The 18,239-nt window shown below is 34.7% G+C and overlaps 1 protein-coding gene across 1 annotated transcript in view; it reads right to left on the bottom strand.

Annotated features, from left to right (window-relative positions):
- cep170bb (centrosomal protein 170Bb) overlaps positions 1-6,938 on the bottom strand; it is a gene marked incomplete at its 3' end in the record, with an annotated part of 135,152 nt that extends 128,214 nt beyond the window's left edge. Inside the window, exon 1 of the mRNA XM_081377885.1 lies at positions 6,806-6,938. Within this exon, the coding sequence (XP_081234011.1) occupies positions 6,806-6,910 (105 nt within the window). The 5' untranslated portion in view covers positions 6,911-6,938. The remainder of the gene's footprint in view (positions 1-6,805) is intronic.
- Positions 6,939-18,239: the final 11,301 nt, after the last annotated feature.

Genomic DNA, 18,239 nt, shown 5'->3' on the forward strand with positions numbered 1-18,239 from the left:
AGAGCAGAGAGAGCAGCAATAACCCTCCTTAGGGTAAACAGAACAGAACCAACATGAATGTATTGCAGATATCACTAATTCAAGATTTTAAAGTACAACATAATTCGAGAATTTTCAAATGCATAATTCAAGGGGAATCAGAATGCCATACTGACTGACGAGAGGAGGAGCTGGGGATGTAGGAGGGTAATTCGCTCCTGAGAAACGCGATAGCTGCTGATAATACTGAAGGAGCTTATATACATATACAGTGATAGGCGTCGTATTCCTATAGGTACACTGTTAAAAAAAAACTGTGAAATTTACGGTAAAAAACCGGCAGCTGTGGTTGCCAGTATTTTACCGTAAAAAATATGGTGGCAACCGTTTATGTTTTTACGGGATTTAAATTTACGGGCAAAAAACACAATGTAAAAAAAACTGTGAAATTTACGGTAAAAAAAGTCAGCTTGGTTGCCAGTATTTTACCGTAAAAAAAATGGTAGCAACCTTACTTTGAAAAACAAAACAAAAACATCAGCAGGATTTAAATGTGTGGTAAAAAAACATCAGCTGTGGTTTCCAGTACTTTGCCATAAAAAATACAGTAGCAAACTTTTAGTTTTCACGGGACAACACTTATATTTCATAAACCAATAAATGTTACTATTTAATTTCACTAAAGTATTAAAGTCTGCTTTATATCTTTGTAATATACTGATAACCATCATAATAATACAAATGGTTAAAAAGAAAAGCACATGATGATTTAAAGTACACCATTAGTTTTCCACAAACTGAGGCACATGTTAATATTAAGCAGGTGCACAGTGTCATACACACAAATACAAAACACCATCATGGTGACACACACATGACTCCAAATAATGCCATAAACATTCATTAAACAATATATGATGTAATATAAACCCCAAATGTATATAACTGATAACAAAAACCAAGAAGAAACATAATTATTTGAATGAAATAGCATCAAATGTGAAGTGTCACGCAAGGAATTCTGGGAATGTCATTTTAGAGAAACAACAAGAACAGAAAAAAAGAGACGAGCAGAAACACAACTACAACTGACTTCAGCCACAGTCTTAGATGAAATCAACTGAAGAGTAAAGAAGACATTAAATCTGTGAAGATCTCAGCAGAGGAGGATTAAACAACTCCACAAACAGCATTACCAGCTTCACTTATTACTAACCAGACTGACTTAACCCTCTGGAGTCTGAGCGGTTTTCTGGGCCCTTGAGATGTTCTGACATGCTCTTACATTTGTGCTTTTTTCAGTTGCTTATAAACATATTAATGGCAAAGGTGTAAATTCACTCTATAAAGCACAAACAGGGCTACCATAATATGTGAGCCACGTGTATGTACATGTTTTAATTTTTGAGAGAATAATGTTTATGCGTGGATATTGAAAAAACTAAAAACTAAAATTTCTGAATTAAGGCCACAAAACACATAGTAAATATGTGTCAATAAGACTTTTGACCAATGGATGTCGTCGCCTATAGTTTTTTCTTCAAAATTATGTGAAAATAGTCTTGCTTTATCGTTCAAATAAAACCATACATTGATTTAAATTGATGTAAAACAGGTTTTGCTTGGAAAGCCAATATGCGAGGGGGCGTGAACGAGGAGTGGTTTTCACCTGAATTACCACCCACTCTGCATAATGATGAGCCATTCACACAGGTGTGAAACTGGCTGAGCCACAATGCTTGGACAAAAGATATTTAGAAGAAGACTTATATTGACCATTTAAGATTTTGCTTACATCTATCTTGTACATATGTTGTGCTATTTTATTAAAAAGGTTACAATTACAACAATAATTACAATTTCAACAATATTTCAAGTGTACTCTTTCTTTGTAAAAAAAGAGAAAGATTATAGGCCTACATTTTATCTATGTATTCATTACTTTGAATATAGCCAACATTGGAACAGCTAACATCTTAGTTGATGACTTTATTTTTGACAAAAATATTAGGCTATTTTATATATAGAAATTGCTAAACAAAAGCTTATTTGACGAGGCAGTATATTCTACAGTAAAAACTGTACCCAAATCTACTAAACAAAATGTTGTCTTTCATATTTCGCCTGACTGTAAAGTTGTTTTCATGAAATATTAGAGCATATAAATGTTAATTTGCAGTTTACGTTGCTTATACAAATAGCCAACATTTTATTTCAACATATTTCAGTCGATTTTTACTCATCTCAGTATAGCAATACAGTTTGCTAAAACATCATCATTCGTTGACGATAGGCTTATTTACTTTAAATCCAGGAAAGTTGTTAATTGAAAAAATTATTAAAATTAAGATACAATTGATACAAAACGAAATTCGTTTTAAAGAAAGGATTTGTACTTTCTGTTTTGAGGTCTCTGTGAAAGTTTGAAAGTCTTTTAGTGTTTTTTTTTTTAGAGCTCGCGTCCATAATGGAGAAAAAACAGAGCGCATGCCGTTCATTCGTCAATAAACAGAAACCCGAGAAGGAAAAACTTACTAGTATTCCTCAGCTCGTATTCCTCGTATTCCTCATTATTCCTCACAGCGCTGCAAGACGGTGTAAGCAAGTAATGTTCTGAATAAACTTGTGTTTTGGTTTTCTCGAGCTGATGGGGGCGTTCACAGGATTGCGCGGATTACCTCAGCCATTTGCGTTTGAATAGCGCACGCTCTCCGTGGGCGGAGTCACATTACATTTGAATTAGCTCTAATTAGGTCGACTGGAATCGCTCTCTTTTAATACAGATTTCACAAGATGAGAATATTTGTTTTTTATATAAATTACTTCATTTAAAAGAATAGATTTCAAGCTTCATAAAGACATATATCACTTGTATGTGTGAGAAGTATTCACTGAGTTATGGTTCATTTTCGGACGCGTTTCAGAATGGACTACACGGACAGAGAGAAGGCAGAACTCGCTTCGTGTTAATTTTTCTTTATTTGTCGAAAAGCACAACACTATGTTTTTATTGTGAGTATACACAAAAATAATACACATTTAACAGAATCGATTGATGTATGGAACTCCTATGGAAAATCAAAGTCAACAGAGTATTCATGAGTTTCTTTTACACTGATAAAAAAAAAGCGAGCTGGTATCGCCGGCGATACCGTCGACCTCAGGGGGTTAATTTCTGTCAGACGTCTACAGTTCTGTTTGAGAATTAACAGAGGTTTAGATGTTGATGATTTATTGTTTCATTTGAAGTCACCATGATGGAGATCAGTGACTGCTTTAGTTGGGCTCTTGACCCTTGACTTTCTAACATTAGTATTTCTCTGCCTGCTATAACTCTGTGTTTATAAGACATGCTGATTATGGTTAGGAAATCAGAGAGAAAATGAGTCATGTAATGTTGGTTGTGTATCGATGATGGCAATCACCATATTTGATTCACTGAACTCTTAAATAGTCTTATCTTTGATTATATGTGTCATTAATTTTACATTATTGATTGTAATAGCCCTATGATTCTACAGCATGTGATCCATCAGTGTTGTGATAATCTGAAGAATTTTTAAAACATTGTGCACAATAAAAGTTTGAACTACTGTGTCTTTCAGACACACACAGACATCAAGAATCAGCGTATGAATCTCAACAACGGTGATGATAAAAGTGCAGTGCACTTGATTAAGCCTCCAATCAAAACTCATCAGTATCTCCCAGCATGCATTGCAGCAGGAATAAATTATGCTGAATTGCCATAGTATTTTCTTTTATTATTATATCTGCTTTTATTTTTGATGTTGTTTTTGTTGCAGCTTTGTTGTAGCTTGTTTTGTGATGTTCAGAGTTTTATCTGATTATTTTGTTGATTGTCACCGTTGTTGAGATTCATACGCTGATTCTTGATGTCTGTGTTGGTTTAAATACTGCAGTAGTTCAAAACCTTTTTTCTACACCATGTATTTTTAAAGTTCTTTAGATTATCTGTTGGTCACTGCTGGCTCACATGTGGGGTCACAGAGATATTACACTCTAAAATGTGAAATATATTAGTATTATAACTTTGCTCATAAAGTGAGAGATAAGACTCTTTATGAGATCAGTGAATCAGGCCACTACATGATGATTAAGTCATCATTAACCTGCTAACATCACCTAGTCACATTTTCTCTCTGATTTTCATGCCATAACATTTGTGTTATATAAACACACAGTTAAAGCAGCCAGAGTAAATCTAAAGTTAGAAAGTCAAGGGTCAAGAGCCCAACTACAGCAAACACTCATCTACATAATGGTAACTTCAAACTTTATTATTTTCAATAAAACATCAACGTCTGAACCTCTGGTAATTCTCAATAATAAATTTTATTATGACAAATTGGTTTGTAATACAATATTTTTTAAATTACAGGAAACCACAGCTGGCAGTTTTTTTTTTTTTTTTTTTTTTTTTTTTTTTACATAAACTGAAGTTCAATGCCATAAAACCTAAAATATTACTACCGTATTTTTTACGGTAAAATACTGGCAACCAGCTGCCGGTTTTTTACCATAAATTTCACAGTTTTTTTTTAACAGTGCAGTTTTTTTCCGTAATATTTAGTTCACTGTTTTTTACCGTAATTTTTAGTTCGATGATGTAAAACTTTGTAAAATTAGTAAAAAATTGCTACCGTATTTTTTACGGTAAGGTACGGTAAATGCAACGGTAAGTTTTTTTTTTTACAGTGAAATCCGTACATTTAACAGTATATTACTGTAAAATTACATGAAATGACCCGTGAGAGCTATTACAGTTTTTCACCGTATATAGTAAGGGTAGATACTGTTAAGCAATTAACATTTCTTTTCCGTTGCTTTTTTAGTTTTTTCCCGTTAAAATTACGAACATTTGTAAACAATTGCTACCGTATTTTTTACGGTAAGGTACGGTAAATGCAACAGTACGTTTTTTTTTTTACAGTGAAATCCGTACATTTAACAGTATATTACTGTAAAATTACTTGAAATGTCCCGTGAGAGCTATTACAGTTTTTCACTGTACATAGTAAGGGTACATACCGTTAAGGAATTAACATTTCTTTTCCGTTGCTTACAGTTTTTTACCGTTAAAATTACGAACATTTTTTACAGTAGACGTGGATCAGCTGAGAGTCTGCTGATGCGAGCTTGACTAATGTGACCTGCCAGAACTGACGCTATGCTTAATTTATCCACTTCATGAAGTGAGCACTAGGTTTCGGCTCACACCAATGGACCATTACTGACACAAGCTCATAAATCTGTTCTCCCAACAACAGTACTTCAACATGACACAACACAAAATACTATTTATAGCTATTTATTTATAGCTATTTATAAATACAAAATAGCTATTTTGTATTTATAGCTACAAAATAGCTATTTCTTAGAGAAGATGTTAAAATTTAACATATTATTTTGAAGAATTATATGTAATTATTAACCCTCTGGGGTCTGGGCTGTTTTTGGGGCCCTTGAGATGTTCTGACATGCCCTGAGATTTGTGCTTTTTTCAGTTGCTTATAAACATATTAATGGCAAAGGTGTAAATTCACTCTATAAAGCACAAACAGGGCTACCATAATATGTGAGCCACGTGTATGTACATGTTTTCATTTTTGAGAGAATAATGTTTATGCATGGTTATTGAAAAAAATAAAAAATAAAATTTCTGAAATAAGGCCACAAAACACATAGTAAATATGTGTCAATAAGACTTTTGAATAATGGATGTCCTCGCCTAGTGTTTTTTCTTCAAAATTATGTGAAAATAGTCTTGCTTTATCGTTCACATAAAACAATACATTGATTTAAATTGATGTAAAACAGGTTTTACTTGGAAAGCCAATATGCGAGGAGGCGTGAACGAGGAGTGGTTTACAACAATGTCCCACCCACTCTGCATAATGACTCTGCATAATTAGCCATTCATTCAGGTGTGACACTGACTGAGCCACAATGAAAGGACAAAATATATATTTAGAAGAAGACTTATATTGACCATTTAAGATTTTGCTTAAATCTATCTTGTAAATATGTTTTGCCATTTTATTAAAAGGGTTACAATTACAACAATATTACAATTTCAACAATATTTCAAGTGTACTCTTTCTTTGTAAAAAAAAAAATATTATAGGCCTACATTTTATCTATGTATTCATTACTTTCATATTTCGCCTGACTGTAACGTTGTTTTCATGAAATATTAGGGCATATTGTTAATTTGCAGTTTAATACGTTGCTTATACAAATAGCCTACATTTTATTTCAGCATATTTCAGTCGATTTTTACTCATCTCAGTATAGCAATACAGCTTGCTGAAACATCATCATTCATTCACACACGCGATTTAAATTTAAACTGTCTTTGCCAGCTGTGGTAAACAGCGCGCATCTCTGCCGTTCATTCATTCATAAACAGAAACCCACGTGAAGAAATTCACGTGAGAAGGAAAAAACTTACTAGTATTCCTCAGCTCGCTCCTCGATATACCCGCACTTCTGGGGGACATTTTCCATTATTATTATTATTCCTCACAGCGCTACAAGACGGTGTGAACAAGTAATGATCTGAATAAACTTGTGTTTCTCGAGCTGATATAGGGGCGTTCACAGGTTTGCGCGGATTGCCTCAGTCATTTGCGTTTGAATAGCGCACGCTCTCCGTGGGCGGAGTCACATTACATCTGAATCAGATGTACAAGCGAACAGATCACGCCGGCGTGATCTCCGACCTCTGAGGGTTAAGTACAATCTTCAAATGATTTTCATGTATGAAAACTTAAACATGCTTGTGTTCAGCCATGAACCCTACCTGCAGCATGAGCTCGCAGTCCTCCCGTCCAACAAAGATCATTTCCCGTGGCAGACGGTGACGAGTACCAGAGCTGCTGACCAGGAACCATGATGTCACACTCATCTTTGTAGCTCAAAGAAACCCCTTTGCATCCTGTAAAAGATTGTTTCTTGAGAAGAAATACAGGTTTTATGTAATATTTTAATACAAGAAGGAGAAAACTGTTAATTGTACAGTATGTTACTGTAAAAATACCATGCACTAAATTGAAACTCGAGTTAACGCATTTCATTTGCAGGAAATCGACTGCCTTAAATTGACCAATAAATTGACCAGAATATACCTGTTTTTTAACTTTCAGTTTGTTACTGTTAAAATACATTTGGTGGTTATGTCTTTTTATTTTACACTATTAACCCTTTCAACCCGACAGGAAAATCCTGTAGTTGCACACTACAAAGAGTAAAGTAACATTGATACTGTGTTGTAGTGAGATAATTGAATGAATATGTAAGTGATTGTTGAACATTAATGATGAACACCAGCTGTTAACAAGCAGAATCACTGAAGGAAAGAGGAACAGCCTCTTTATTCATTGGACTTTTTCAGAGTTTAATCCTGTATCAAAAGTGTTACATTACCATCATTGTAAAACTACAGCAAGAGTTCTAACAATCATTTACAATGAAGAATTTCTTTAGCCACATCATGCACATAAAAAAACGAAATATCAAAAATCAACACATGAATCTCAACAATGGTGGCAATAAAAAAAACATAAAGTATTCATGCTGCAGTGCATGCTGGGAGTTTTATACTATTCACTGTAAAAAAACAAAATCCAAATTTTACATAAAATAACTGAATTTTTGATGTTCATTTTCTTTCATTTTAAATTGTACTCAAAACTCTGTAAAATTACAAATAATATCTGTAAAATAAAAATTCAGCTGTTATTTTAGGTATTGTGACATTAAAGGTGCAATAAGCAACTTTTCATGTTAAAAATACCCATTTTCTAACCCATACATGCTTAAACAATTGCCTGATGGGCTGAATGAGCCCTTCTCTGATCACTGAGATTGTCTCTATAATCCTGTAAAGTAAAATAAATAAGAGGGATTCGGGCCGGAATTTTAGACTGGGCGTGACGTCATGCGCGTTCACGGCACGCTCACCTGGCTATATCTGGCAGATTTGTGTATTCGCCGCCATTCTCCGTAGAAGATGGATTCTAAGAGACCGGCTTGTAGTTCATTTCAAACACCAACGCAAACTCCACGTAAGATAAAAAAAAGAAAACTTTTGTCCGTGAGCGTGCACACTTCTGGTTGCAGTCTCGCTTGCCGCCAGAGGGGGCATAGTTCTGCAAAAACTCAGAGACTTGCGCAATGCACCTTTAATGACAAATTGCAGTAATTCACATTTTTTATGCAGAAAATTGACTATATTTGTTCTGTTTTCATAAATTACATAAAAATGTATGTAAAATAAATATAATCTGTAATTAAACAGTAACAAAACAGTTAAATGATAAAATGGTCAAATGACTGGCAGCCCCCCCCCCCAAAAAAAAAACAAACAAACCTGTAACATTAAAGTAAAACATCCTTAATTAAATAAACTGAAAAACACTGTTATTTTAAAGGTATATCCTGAATTATCATGATCATATCAATGACCAAAAAATGGTCAAATGACTGCTACGGCTGCCAAACAAAAACTATAAAATTAAAATAAAATATTCAAATTTAAATAAACCAAAAAAAAACCCACTGTTATTTCACAGGTATTTCCTGAATTATTACGATCAAATACCTTCATTGTAAAAAAATCTTTTAAAAAAGGGTAAAATGACTGGCAGCTACGGCTGCCAAAAAAAACAACAACAAAAAAAACATAAAATTAAAGTAAAATATGGTTATTTAAATAAAGTGCAAAAGACTTTAACAGAAATTTGATGTCACCATGATGGAGGTCAGTGTTTGCTTTAGTCGGTCTCATGACCCTTGAACTGTTAACTATAGATTTAAAGTTGAACAAAATCATCTGATATGAGATTCTATTTAATTCCTACCATAAAAAAATATGTATCAGAGACACACAGTTGAAGCAGCCAGAGAAAAACTAGTTAAAACTGAAGGGTCAAGAGCCCAACTAAAGCAAGTACTTATTACCATAATGGTGACATCAAACTTTATTATTTTCAATAAAACATCAACATCTAAATCTCTATTAATTCTCAATAAGAACTTCACTATGAAAGAAACAAAGTATGGATCGTAATAAGTGAAGATGCTGTTAGCGTTTAATGCTCTGTTGGGATTTAAAGTGTTTCTGTAACATGTGTTTTGTGGGGCACCATTGTGCTGAAGAGTAGAGCCTGTGCTGTCAGTCCAGGATAAGCAGAAAAACACTGATGATTTGCTGCATGTTGCTTTATTTAAAAGACAGTAACTGTGTAGTTGCTGATTCAGTGACGTGTAGTCACAGTAAATCATGCATGTAGTTAACTACAAGAGATTTGCTTTTTACAGAGAATGTGTTTGTTAGTAAAAATTCAGGAAATATATGTAAAATAATTGTGTTTCTGGTAAAAAGTTTAATAAAGATTTTTGTAAAAGTTTTTTGCACTTTATTTAAATTAGGATATTTTAGTTTCATTTTGCGTTTTTTTTTTATGGTAGCCAGTGCTGACAGTCATTTGACCATTTTTTATGTTTTTTTTTTTTTTCAAAGAAGATGTTTGATTGTAATAATTCAGGAAATAGCTGTAAAATAACTGTTTTTTCTGTAAACAAATTTCTGTAAAAGTTTTTTGCACTTTATTTAAATTTGGATATTTTCAAAATAAGTGATTGTTGGATCTCATGCTGTAAATTATAGATACTATAATCAATAAATATAAAATCAAAGATTAGACACAAGAAGAGATCAGTGAATGTCTTGTATCTCTTGATTCACATAAATTATATATTTTGTTTCACAACGGCGAATTTCGCTAAAAAGCGACTAGTTTGCAGGTATGCAGATAGCGCTTTTATTTCTAAATATTAACAAACTTGCTTACCATGTCAACTATCTTCTGTTCCGATTCTCAAATACGTGTAGTGAGTTTGTTTTGTTGTTTAAAAACCTTTATAAATGTTTTTACCTTTCTAAAAACCTTTATAAATGGCGCCACCATGTTTGTTTGGGCCGCAGTTCAGAGATTCCTGTCTGTTGGATTTATTAAAGCACGTGAATTTATCAGTTTAAAGAAAGGGTTAACCGTTTAAGATAAAAAGAAACACCCAATAAATGTATTTTAACAGTAGGCTAATAAACTGTAAGTTAAAACACAGGTATATATCAGGTATATTACTGTAAAAACTTAGCTTTTCTGGGTTACCATTGTGCTGTAGTCTAGAGCCTATTTGCTTCAGTCCAGGAGAAGACCAAGATACACTGAGAATATAGGCTACTGTATGTTGCTTTATTTAACAGGTGGTGAATGCGAAATTGCTGATCCAGTAAAAATCTTTTTATTAAAATTATTTTTAGTGGTATCAAATGAAATAAGTTCACAATAATATACCATGCTTATATTATTAGTGCATTATATATATCAGTTAATAAATTCAAAAGGCAGATGGTCCATTTAAGGCAGTCGCTTCTGGCAAATGAAATGAATTAACTGAAGTTTTAATTTAGTGCATGGTATTTTTTACAATGACATACTGTAGATTACAGTAAGAACTGTACAATTAACAGTAAATTACAAGCAAAGGTGTTTCCAGTATTTTACCATTAATTTGCCGGACAATGTTTTACAATGTAGGCAGCAATTTGCTGCATGTAATATGGTCAAGCCATCAAGAACTCACCTTAATTTAAGGTAATTCATGTACCTATACCCTAACACAGAACTACAGACATAATGTGTTCTTGTTTTAACTGAAGTTCGGTTTCCTCAAAATGGAAGCTTAACAGTTGCACATTTACTGACAGTTTTAATACGTTATTAGATAAGACAGCTGTCTAGACATATTACATCGAAATAACAGCCAGTTTTTCAGATTTTATTTGAAATGTAGGACATGTAGATATCTAAACAGCAGATAAAACGTTTTTTTCTTAAAGATATTTTTAAAATGTGCCAAAGACCTGTATGTAAGAAGCTATGATATTTCAGCAGGCCTGCGGTTAATTCATCTTTCATCTGTTCGTCTCAAAGAGACGATGCTATCAATTATTCATACCATACACACGCAATTTTCATGCTATTAGTGGACAATACGATTCAGCATGCACGCATAGTTATTGTATTTTATGTCACATTTGCATTAAATCGGGCCTGTCTGCTCCATGCGATCATACAGTAAGTGAGTCTAAGCAGCAATGGGTTGGTGATGGAGGATCAGCTGCCGTCGCAAGAGAGACGCCTTCTGCTGCCTTATTTCACTCTCTCCTCCACAATTACATCAGACATCAATGTTACATCAGTATACGTCAACCAAATCCACGAATTTACAGATATTGAGCCATATTGATTATGGTAGAATTAAGACATCTCCGATCTGAATTTATTCTCTCAAGTACTCTCATGTACATCGTTATGAGGTAGCAAAACATGAACGTTTCTGTATTGTGAAATAGATACATCTAGTGCGCATCTGCCCTTTCATCCACAGCCTCTGATGACACTGAATATCCTCCGAGCTTACCTACTCGACTCCAGATGCGCTGATCTCTCCCAGATAAACGAATCAAACGTCTTCTTCTTGCTTTCCTAAATGTGATAGGCGCTTCCCCGGCTGCACCGTTATTCTGTGAAATCCAGTTTAAAGGTCGTGGATTCTCATCAGTGTTGTGGTTCCATGTAGACAACACCCTCTCCCGTTAGACACGGATCATGCTGTCATGGCATCTGCGTCCAGCGCCGCCACCGGTGCATGTGTACAGCAGAGACTTCAACACCAGCGCCTGAACAACCGCGCACTCGCGTGGGGGATCAATTTAAATATAAAGCTGGCCATGCTTATTGGCAGCTATTAAAGAATTTTTTTTTTTTCAGTCCATATTTCACCACAAATATGAATTTTCTATAGATTTTTTTTTATGAAGAATATGGGTAACCAAAAATTTAAAGGTAGCCTATTACCGAAAATGTATAACACTAATAATTTTACAGGTTGATGCAGGCAAAGGACAGATTTAAAGGAATAGTTCACCCAACAAATTTAAATTCCGTCATTGCACCCTCCTTCCATATATATATATATATATATATATATATATATATATATATATATATATATATATATATATATATATATATATATATATATATATTTTTTTTTTTTTTTTTTTTTCTCCATACTATGGAAGTCAATGGGGCCCAGTATCCCATATCTTCTTTTGTGCTCAGCAGAAGAAATAAATTCTTACAGGTTTGGAACAAACTGAAGGTGAATAAATTATGACAGAATTATAAACAATACCACAGTTTAAAATAATGGATTAATTAAAATTTCTATGATCATTTAACCATAATCGTGCAATATTTCATTAATTGTGTTTACCATGGGGCATAATTTTATTAATATGCTGTCATAAAATACACCGTATTTTGTTCCTGTGCTGTAATCCAAATATTTGGGATATGATGCTTTTGTGTGACGAACTGTTGTAGAGTGAGATTTAAAAGTTGTATGTGAATATTTATAACAGTCTAATGGGGGCAGTCTAATGCAGTTCAAGTAAGCTTAAAAAGCAGCAAAGAGCCTCTTGTTTGTGCATGTAAATCCAGCTGTGATGCGGTTGATTGTACTGTTTGCTATTGAACTCACTAAGTAAATGATCAATCTTTAATTCTCAGACCTATATCTCTCAAGTTATTACAGGAACAGATCCAAATTCAATTTTATTCAGGGATATTTATCTCCTTCCTTTCTTCTGATCGTAAAAAAAGATCAATGACTGTCAGCTATGGCTGCCAAACAAAAACGTAAAATTAAATGAATTAGAGTACAAAAAACGTATACAGAATTTTTTCTTTAATGTTTTACAGACAAACACTGTTATTTTACAGGTATTTCCTGGATTAATTCAAATGACTGGCAGCAACATAACATAAACACTAACAGATATCTCAAGATTGTAGCATCTTCAGTTCAAAAAGTCCAGATTGACTTTATTTCTTTTATTAAAAAGTTCTCATTGAGAGGTTTAGGTGTGGATGTCTAATTGAAAATTATACATTTTGATGTTACCAATATGGTGATCAGTCTTTGCTTTAGTTGGTCTCTTGACCCTTGACTTTTTAAAATTAGTATTTCTTTTGCTGTTATGTGTGTCTCTGATACATGAATGTTGTAGCAAAAAATGTAAGATAATTATAACTATTGTTGGTCACATATTGGTGATGATATTGTCATTTTAGTGATTTTATTCACTGATATCAAATAGAGTCAAATATCTGAGTATATTTTTAGTTAACTTCACATGACATACAGTAGCCTTGTGATATTCTGATATCAGATTTATGACAAGCTGGTTTTCAGAATTTTAAGTCATTATACCTAAAATGTTTTGAGGTGATAATCAACAAAGCTTTTTTTGTGACTTTAGTAGCTTGTTTTTGTCACTGAGTGATGATTCACAAAGAAATGAACACCATTACGGCGTCAACATCCTCTTGCATTTTTTTTGCCATAACAAACGAGTATCAGAAACAATCTAATGTTAAAAAGTCAAGGGTCAAGAGCCCAACTAAAGTAAACACTGATCACCATAATGGTGACATACATGTTTATTATTTTCAATAAAACATCAACATCTAAACCTCTGTTAATTCTCACTAAGAACTTTAGTATGAGAGAAATACAGTCTGGATTGTAATAAGTGAAGATGCTGAGATCTTGAGAGATCTGTTAGTGTTGGGATTTAAAGGGTTTCTGGTATGTCTGAGTTTTGTGGGACACCATTGTGCCGAAGAGTAGAGCCTTTTGCCTCAGTCCAGGATTAGCAGAGAAATATTAACTTTATGCTGCATATTGCTTTATTTAAGAGGCAGTAACTGTATAGCTGCTGATACAGTACCATATAGATACATTAAGTCATTCATTTTCGGTAAAAGATTTGTATTTTACAATAAATGTGTTTGTTGGTAATAATTTAGGAATTACCTGTAAATAACAGTTTTTCTGTAAAAAATATTTGCACTTTATTTAGATTAGAATATGTTATGGTCTTACTGTTTTTTTTTAATGATTTTTCTTTTTTCTTTGACAGTGTAGATAAGGCTACACTGATAGTCATTACCAACACTAAAACCTATTCAGGCCCAGTGCAGGGCCAATTATGGGTAAGTAATTGGCTGAGACTCGGGCCAGTTATTGACAGAAAAAAAAAGTCTGGTTAGCAATAAGTGAAGCTGGTAATGCTGTTTGTGGAGTTGTTTAAATTAAGTTGGAGCCTGACATCCGATGTTTACACGTCAACCCAATTTTCATTTTCAACCAAAATTTGACATCTGAGCGATGCTGGAGTCCATGTCCAATAACATTCCTAGCTGGGGTGACTCACATTGTGGCCATAATATGAGCAGCTCAGGTGGTTACACTTTTAGCTCACTGTGACCTCACATTGTGACATAGCCATGGGAACATATTTTATCAGGGGGGTGCTGGGGACGGGGCTTAATGGGGCGTGGCTTGATATTGCAGGGTGGTGCTGGTAGAGCATTTTAAACAAAATCCTAATATTAAACAGCCCAAACAAAAAGATGAACATACAAAAGAATGAGGACAGAGTTATGTGAGAATGCTCAGAACTCATGATAAATTTTAAAAACACAGCACAAAAATCTGCATCTTAACTTATGATAGACGCTCAGGAGTTGGTTCACACAGAATGCATAATTTTTCAAAGCGAAAACGCAAGACGCCCAACGCGGGGAGTGGAGCGGGGGAAAACGCAAGGTCTCGAGGCGTGTTTTAGTTTAACTTATTTTAACTTGAGTGTTGTGTTTTGAGAATGTTGTGTCATGCGCGAGACGTGAGCGCAACAGTTAAACACGGCTAGTGCGTTCACACTGAAAAACAATGGAAAAGTAGCAGAGTGGAATGGAAAACACATTCTGTGTGAACAGCCCCTTGTAACGACAATGACTATGACATCCAGTCACATGATGTTCAAATTAGTGAATCATGATCTCCAAACACATCCTTCGTTGTCTCCTTAGACAACAGGTCTGTTCATGGTGCCTTTAAGTCTGCTTGAACGGTCAAAATTGCATCTTTGTGGCTCCCCAGAGGGACATTTGAGTCACAAAAAGAACCCTGTTTTTGGAGAATCCCCTCTAAAACCCCCATGCCTTTGAATCACGTGACAAGACTCGAGACATTCCAGATACTCCACACACACACACACACACACACACACACACACACACACACACACACACACACACACCACACACACACACACACACATACACACCAAGAGACCAACCTTTGGGTGTAACTCAGGATAAGCAATATTTCTTTTAAATATATGTACAATTCCATTATGCATGTCTGGTTAGTTTGCCTTATAATAGAGGTGTGGTTTGCTAGAGTATAATTTTGAATTCTAAAGGTTCACTGAAAGAAGGTTCCTCAATAGTGTCTTGTAATTTGACCTCGACCTGGTCATAAACTTTATGACTCCAAAGCTGCAGCTCATCCAGTTCCTCTGCAAGCCAACATTCCAGACATTTCCACACATGTGATCCAATAACAATGTTTTTTATATGTATTTTTATGTGTGTATAATTGGCCAGATAATGTCCGAGGTATCTATGCAACGTTATTATGTTAATCAAAATCACTATGCTAGTGATTATGAGGAAATTATGTAACCCTGTATTTCTTTCATACAAAAACGTCATTCAAGGTGTCAATGTAACGGGAAAAACATGTCGGAGTCGAATCTTGACTGCAAAGTACAATAATATGCATTTATTCCAGGAAATACCATATTTCTAAATATGAATGTTATTTTCGATCTCTCACATGACAGTCAACGTAGGCGTTTCTTCACGAACAAAGAAACCTCTTCCCGCCTCAGATCAGAAGATCTGATTTGCCGTTGCCACAGAAAGAGGGCGTAAACAGATGTCTTTTAAAAAGAAGAGACCTCCTCTTCTCGCTCTCTCTCATCTCCTGCTCTCACCCTGATCTCTCACCCTTCCTCCTCTTCTCCCCGGCTTCAAGGAACATCTGAAGAAGGCTCCGGCCTTCTCTATCGAACGAACACATGTTCGAGTCGTAGCTGCCGTTTTTGCAACTAAAATATATATATTTGCCTCTCCCTTCACGGGAGATGAATCTTATTTTCCGATAAACGTTACATTCAGTGAGCCTTTCAAGCTTCCCGCGACACCGGAAGACGCAGCAGAAACAGGACACCGTCCGCGCTTCCTGCCTCAGCGTCACTCGAACAGAGACCAAACTTGCAAGTATATTTATATCTGTCTAGAAAGCTGATTCCAGGTGTCTCGTGAACTTAGGTTTCTGTATGTAATAATTACTAGCTTTTCCCTTCTCTCTATATCCTTCTTTCTTTCATTTCATTCATTCTGATCATGTATGTTCTTGTTTGGTTAAATGTTTGTTTGTTTTATTGTTTGCATTTTTACGTACGTTTGTATTTGTAGCTCATATAATCTCTAGTTTTACATTTATTAAAATCCATTTATACTTTTAACTGTCTCCGTGTTTGAAAGGCCGCTTTTATAAAGTCAATGAAACAAAAGATCTAATTAAGCTACAAGCTCGATATTATAGACTACATTGAGTAGTTTTAATTAATAAACTCAGAAAGTTTGATGTTCGTGGCCAGAAGATAAACTTTCTTGGAGTTTGTAAATGGATACCCCTTCTTAACTGTGATAATCTTACATTTATTCGCTGGACGAATGATTGATGACCAGACCAGTTACAGAACAAGGTAATCTCGATAATTGATAAAGTAAATGTACATACGACTTATGAATTATGACCATGAGTTATGATTATTAATATTTCCAAAATTCCCTATATATCCGTGAGCTAATTCGCATTTACCCAGAGTCGTTTATGTTACACCCTAATGCCAAAAAATGCTTTAATCAAGACATCTACATTTAATCTTTTCACAGACGTCTGTGTGAACATGCATTAAATAAGTGTCAAATGAGTTCTTAGATGCTGGTCCTCAACCAGTGTCACATCACTCACTTTTATGCAAGATGTGTCACGGGATAGATGATCATGAGACGAGGATACAGATGCAGAGGAAATTTATTAGTAACATGCAGACAAGGTACAAAAACTCAAAAACTCGGGACTCCAGGAACGGGAAATTTGGAAAACGAACCAGCACAAGACTACAAACACAAGGAGGCTAAATAGGGGAACAAACAAAGGAGGGTAACGAGACAGACAGGTGGGACAAATTAACCAATAATCAGATAACAAGATGGGAGGGGCTAGACAATAGACACGAGCACATGGCCCAAAATAACAAAACACCCATGTGCAGCACAAGACAGGACAGGCATGCCGCATGTGACAAGATGCCTTTTGCCTTTTGATATATTAATTTCTTTTAGAGTCATAAAACCTTATTCGACAACATATAAAAACGAAATAAAGGTAAAAGGTGTTCTTAAAGAAAAACAAAAAGTTATTTAAAGTCATGCCATCTTAAATGCCAATGTAGTGAAACAGCTGTCGTCAGGGGGTGCTACAGCACCCTCAGCACCCCTAGTTCCCGCAGCCATGCATTGTGATCATATGGAGAGATCACTGTGAGATCAACGTGTTGACTGGGTAGGAATTTGAATTGGAACTTAGGTTCCTCCCGGGCTGTGGTATCCGTGGCGACTTTGTTCCCCATATCTGTTTCAACGCTAGGCCACCTTAACCCCCTAACACCTTAACCCTTTAAGGAAGACAGAACTTAAGAAAGGCAAAATCACTGAAGACGTTGCAAGTCTAACTCTGTCTTCTTACTCTTCAGCCAGTTTCTCTCTAGGCCAACCTGTTCTTCAGCACCTGATCCTGAAGGAGTCTGTACTTAGGGCCATCTACACTGTAAAAAATGATCGTAATTTAAACGGTAAAAGACAGTTTCTGTACTATATACCGTAAATAACTGTGATAGATCTAACGGTACATTTAATGTAATTTTACTGTAACATACCGTTAAATTTACAGTTTTTGAAAGTGAAAAAACAACTCATTGTATAATTTACAGTGAAAAAACGTAAATTGACATTCCCACAATTCCCTGTGACACTTCACATTTGATGTATTTTTGTTGAATGAACTATGTTTGTTTCTTCATAGTTTTCTTCGTTTTTTCTAATCAGTTATGTACATTAGGGGTTTATGTTACATTTAATGTTGTTAAATTAATGTTTATTGCATTTTTAAAATTTCAT

This window comes from Scardinius erythrophthalmus (genome assembly GCF_964197995.2).
Source record: "Scardinius erythrophthalmus genome assembly, chromosome: 11".
Taxonomy (NCBI): Eukaryota; Metazoa; Chordata; class Actinopteri; order Cypriniformes; family Leuciscidae; genus Scardinius; species Scardinius erythrophthalmus.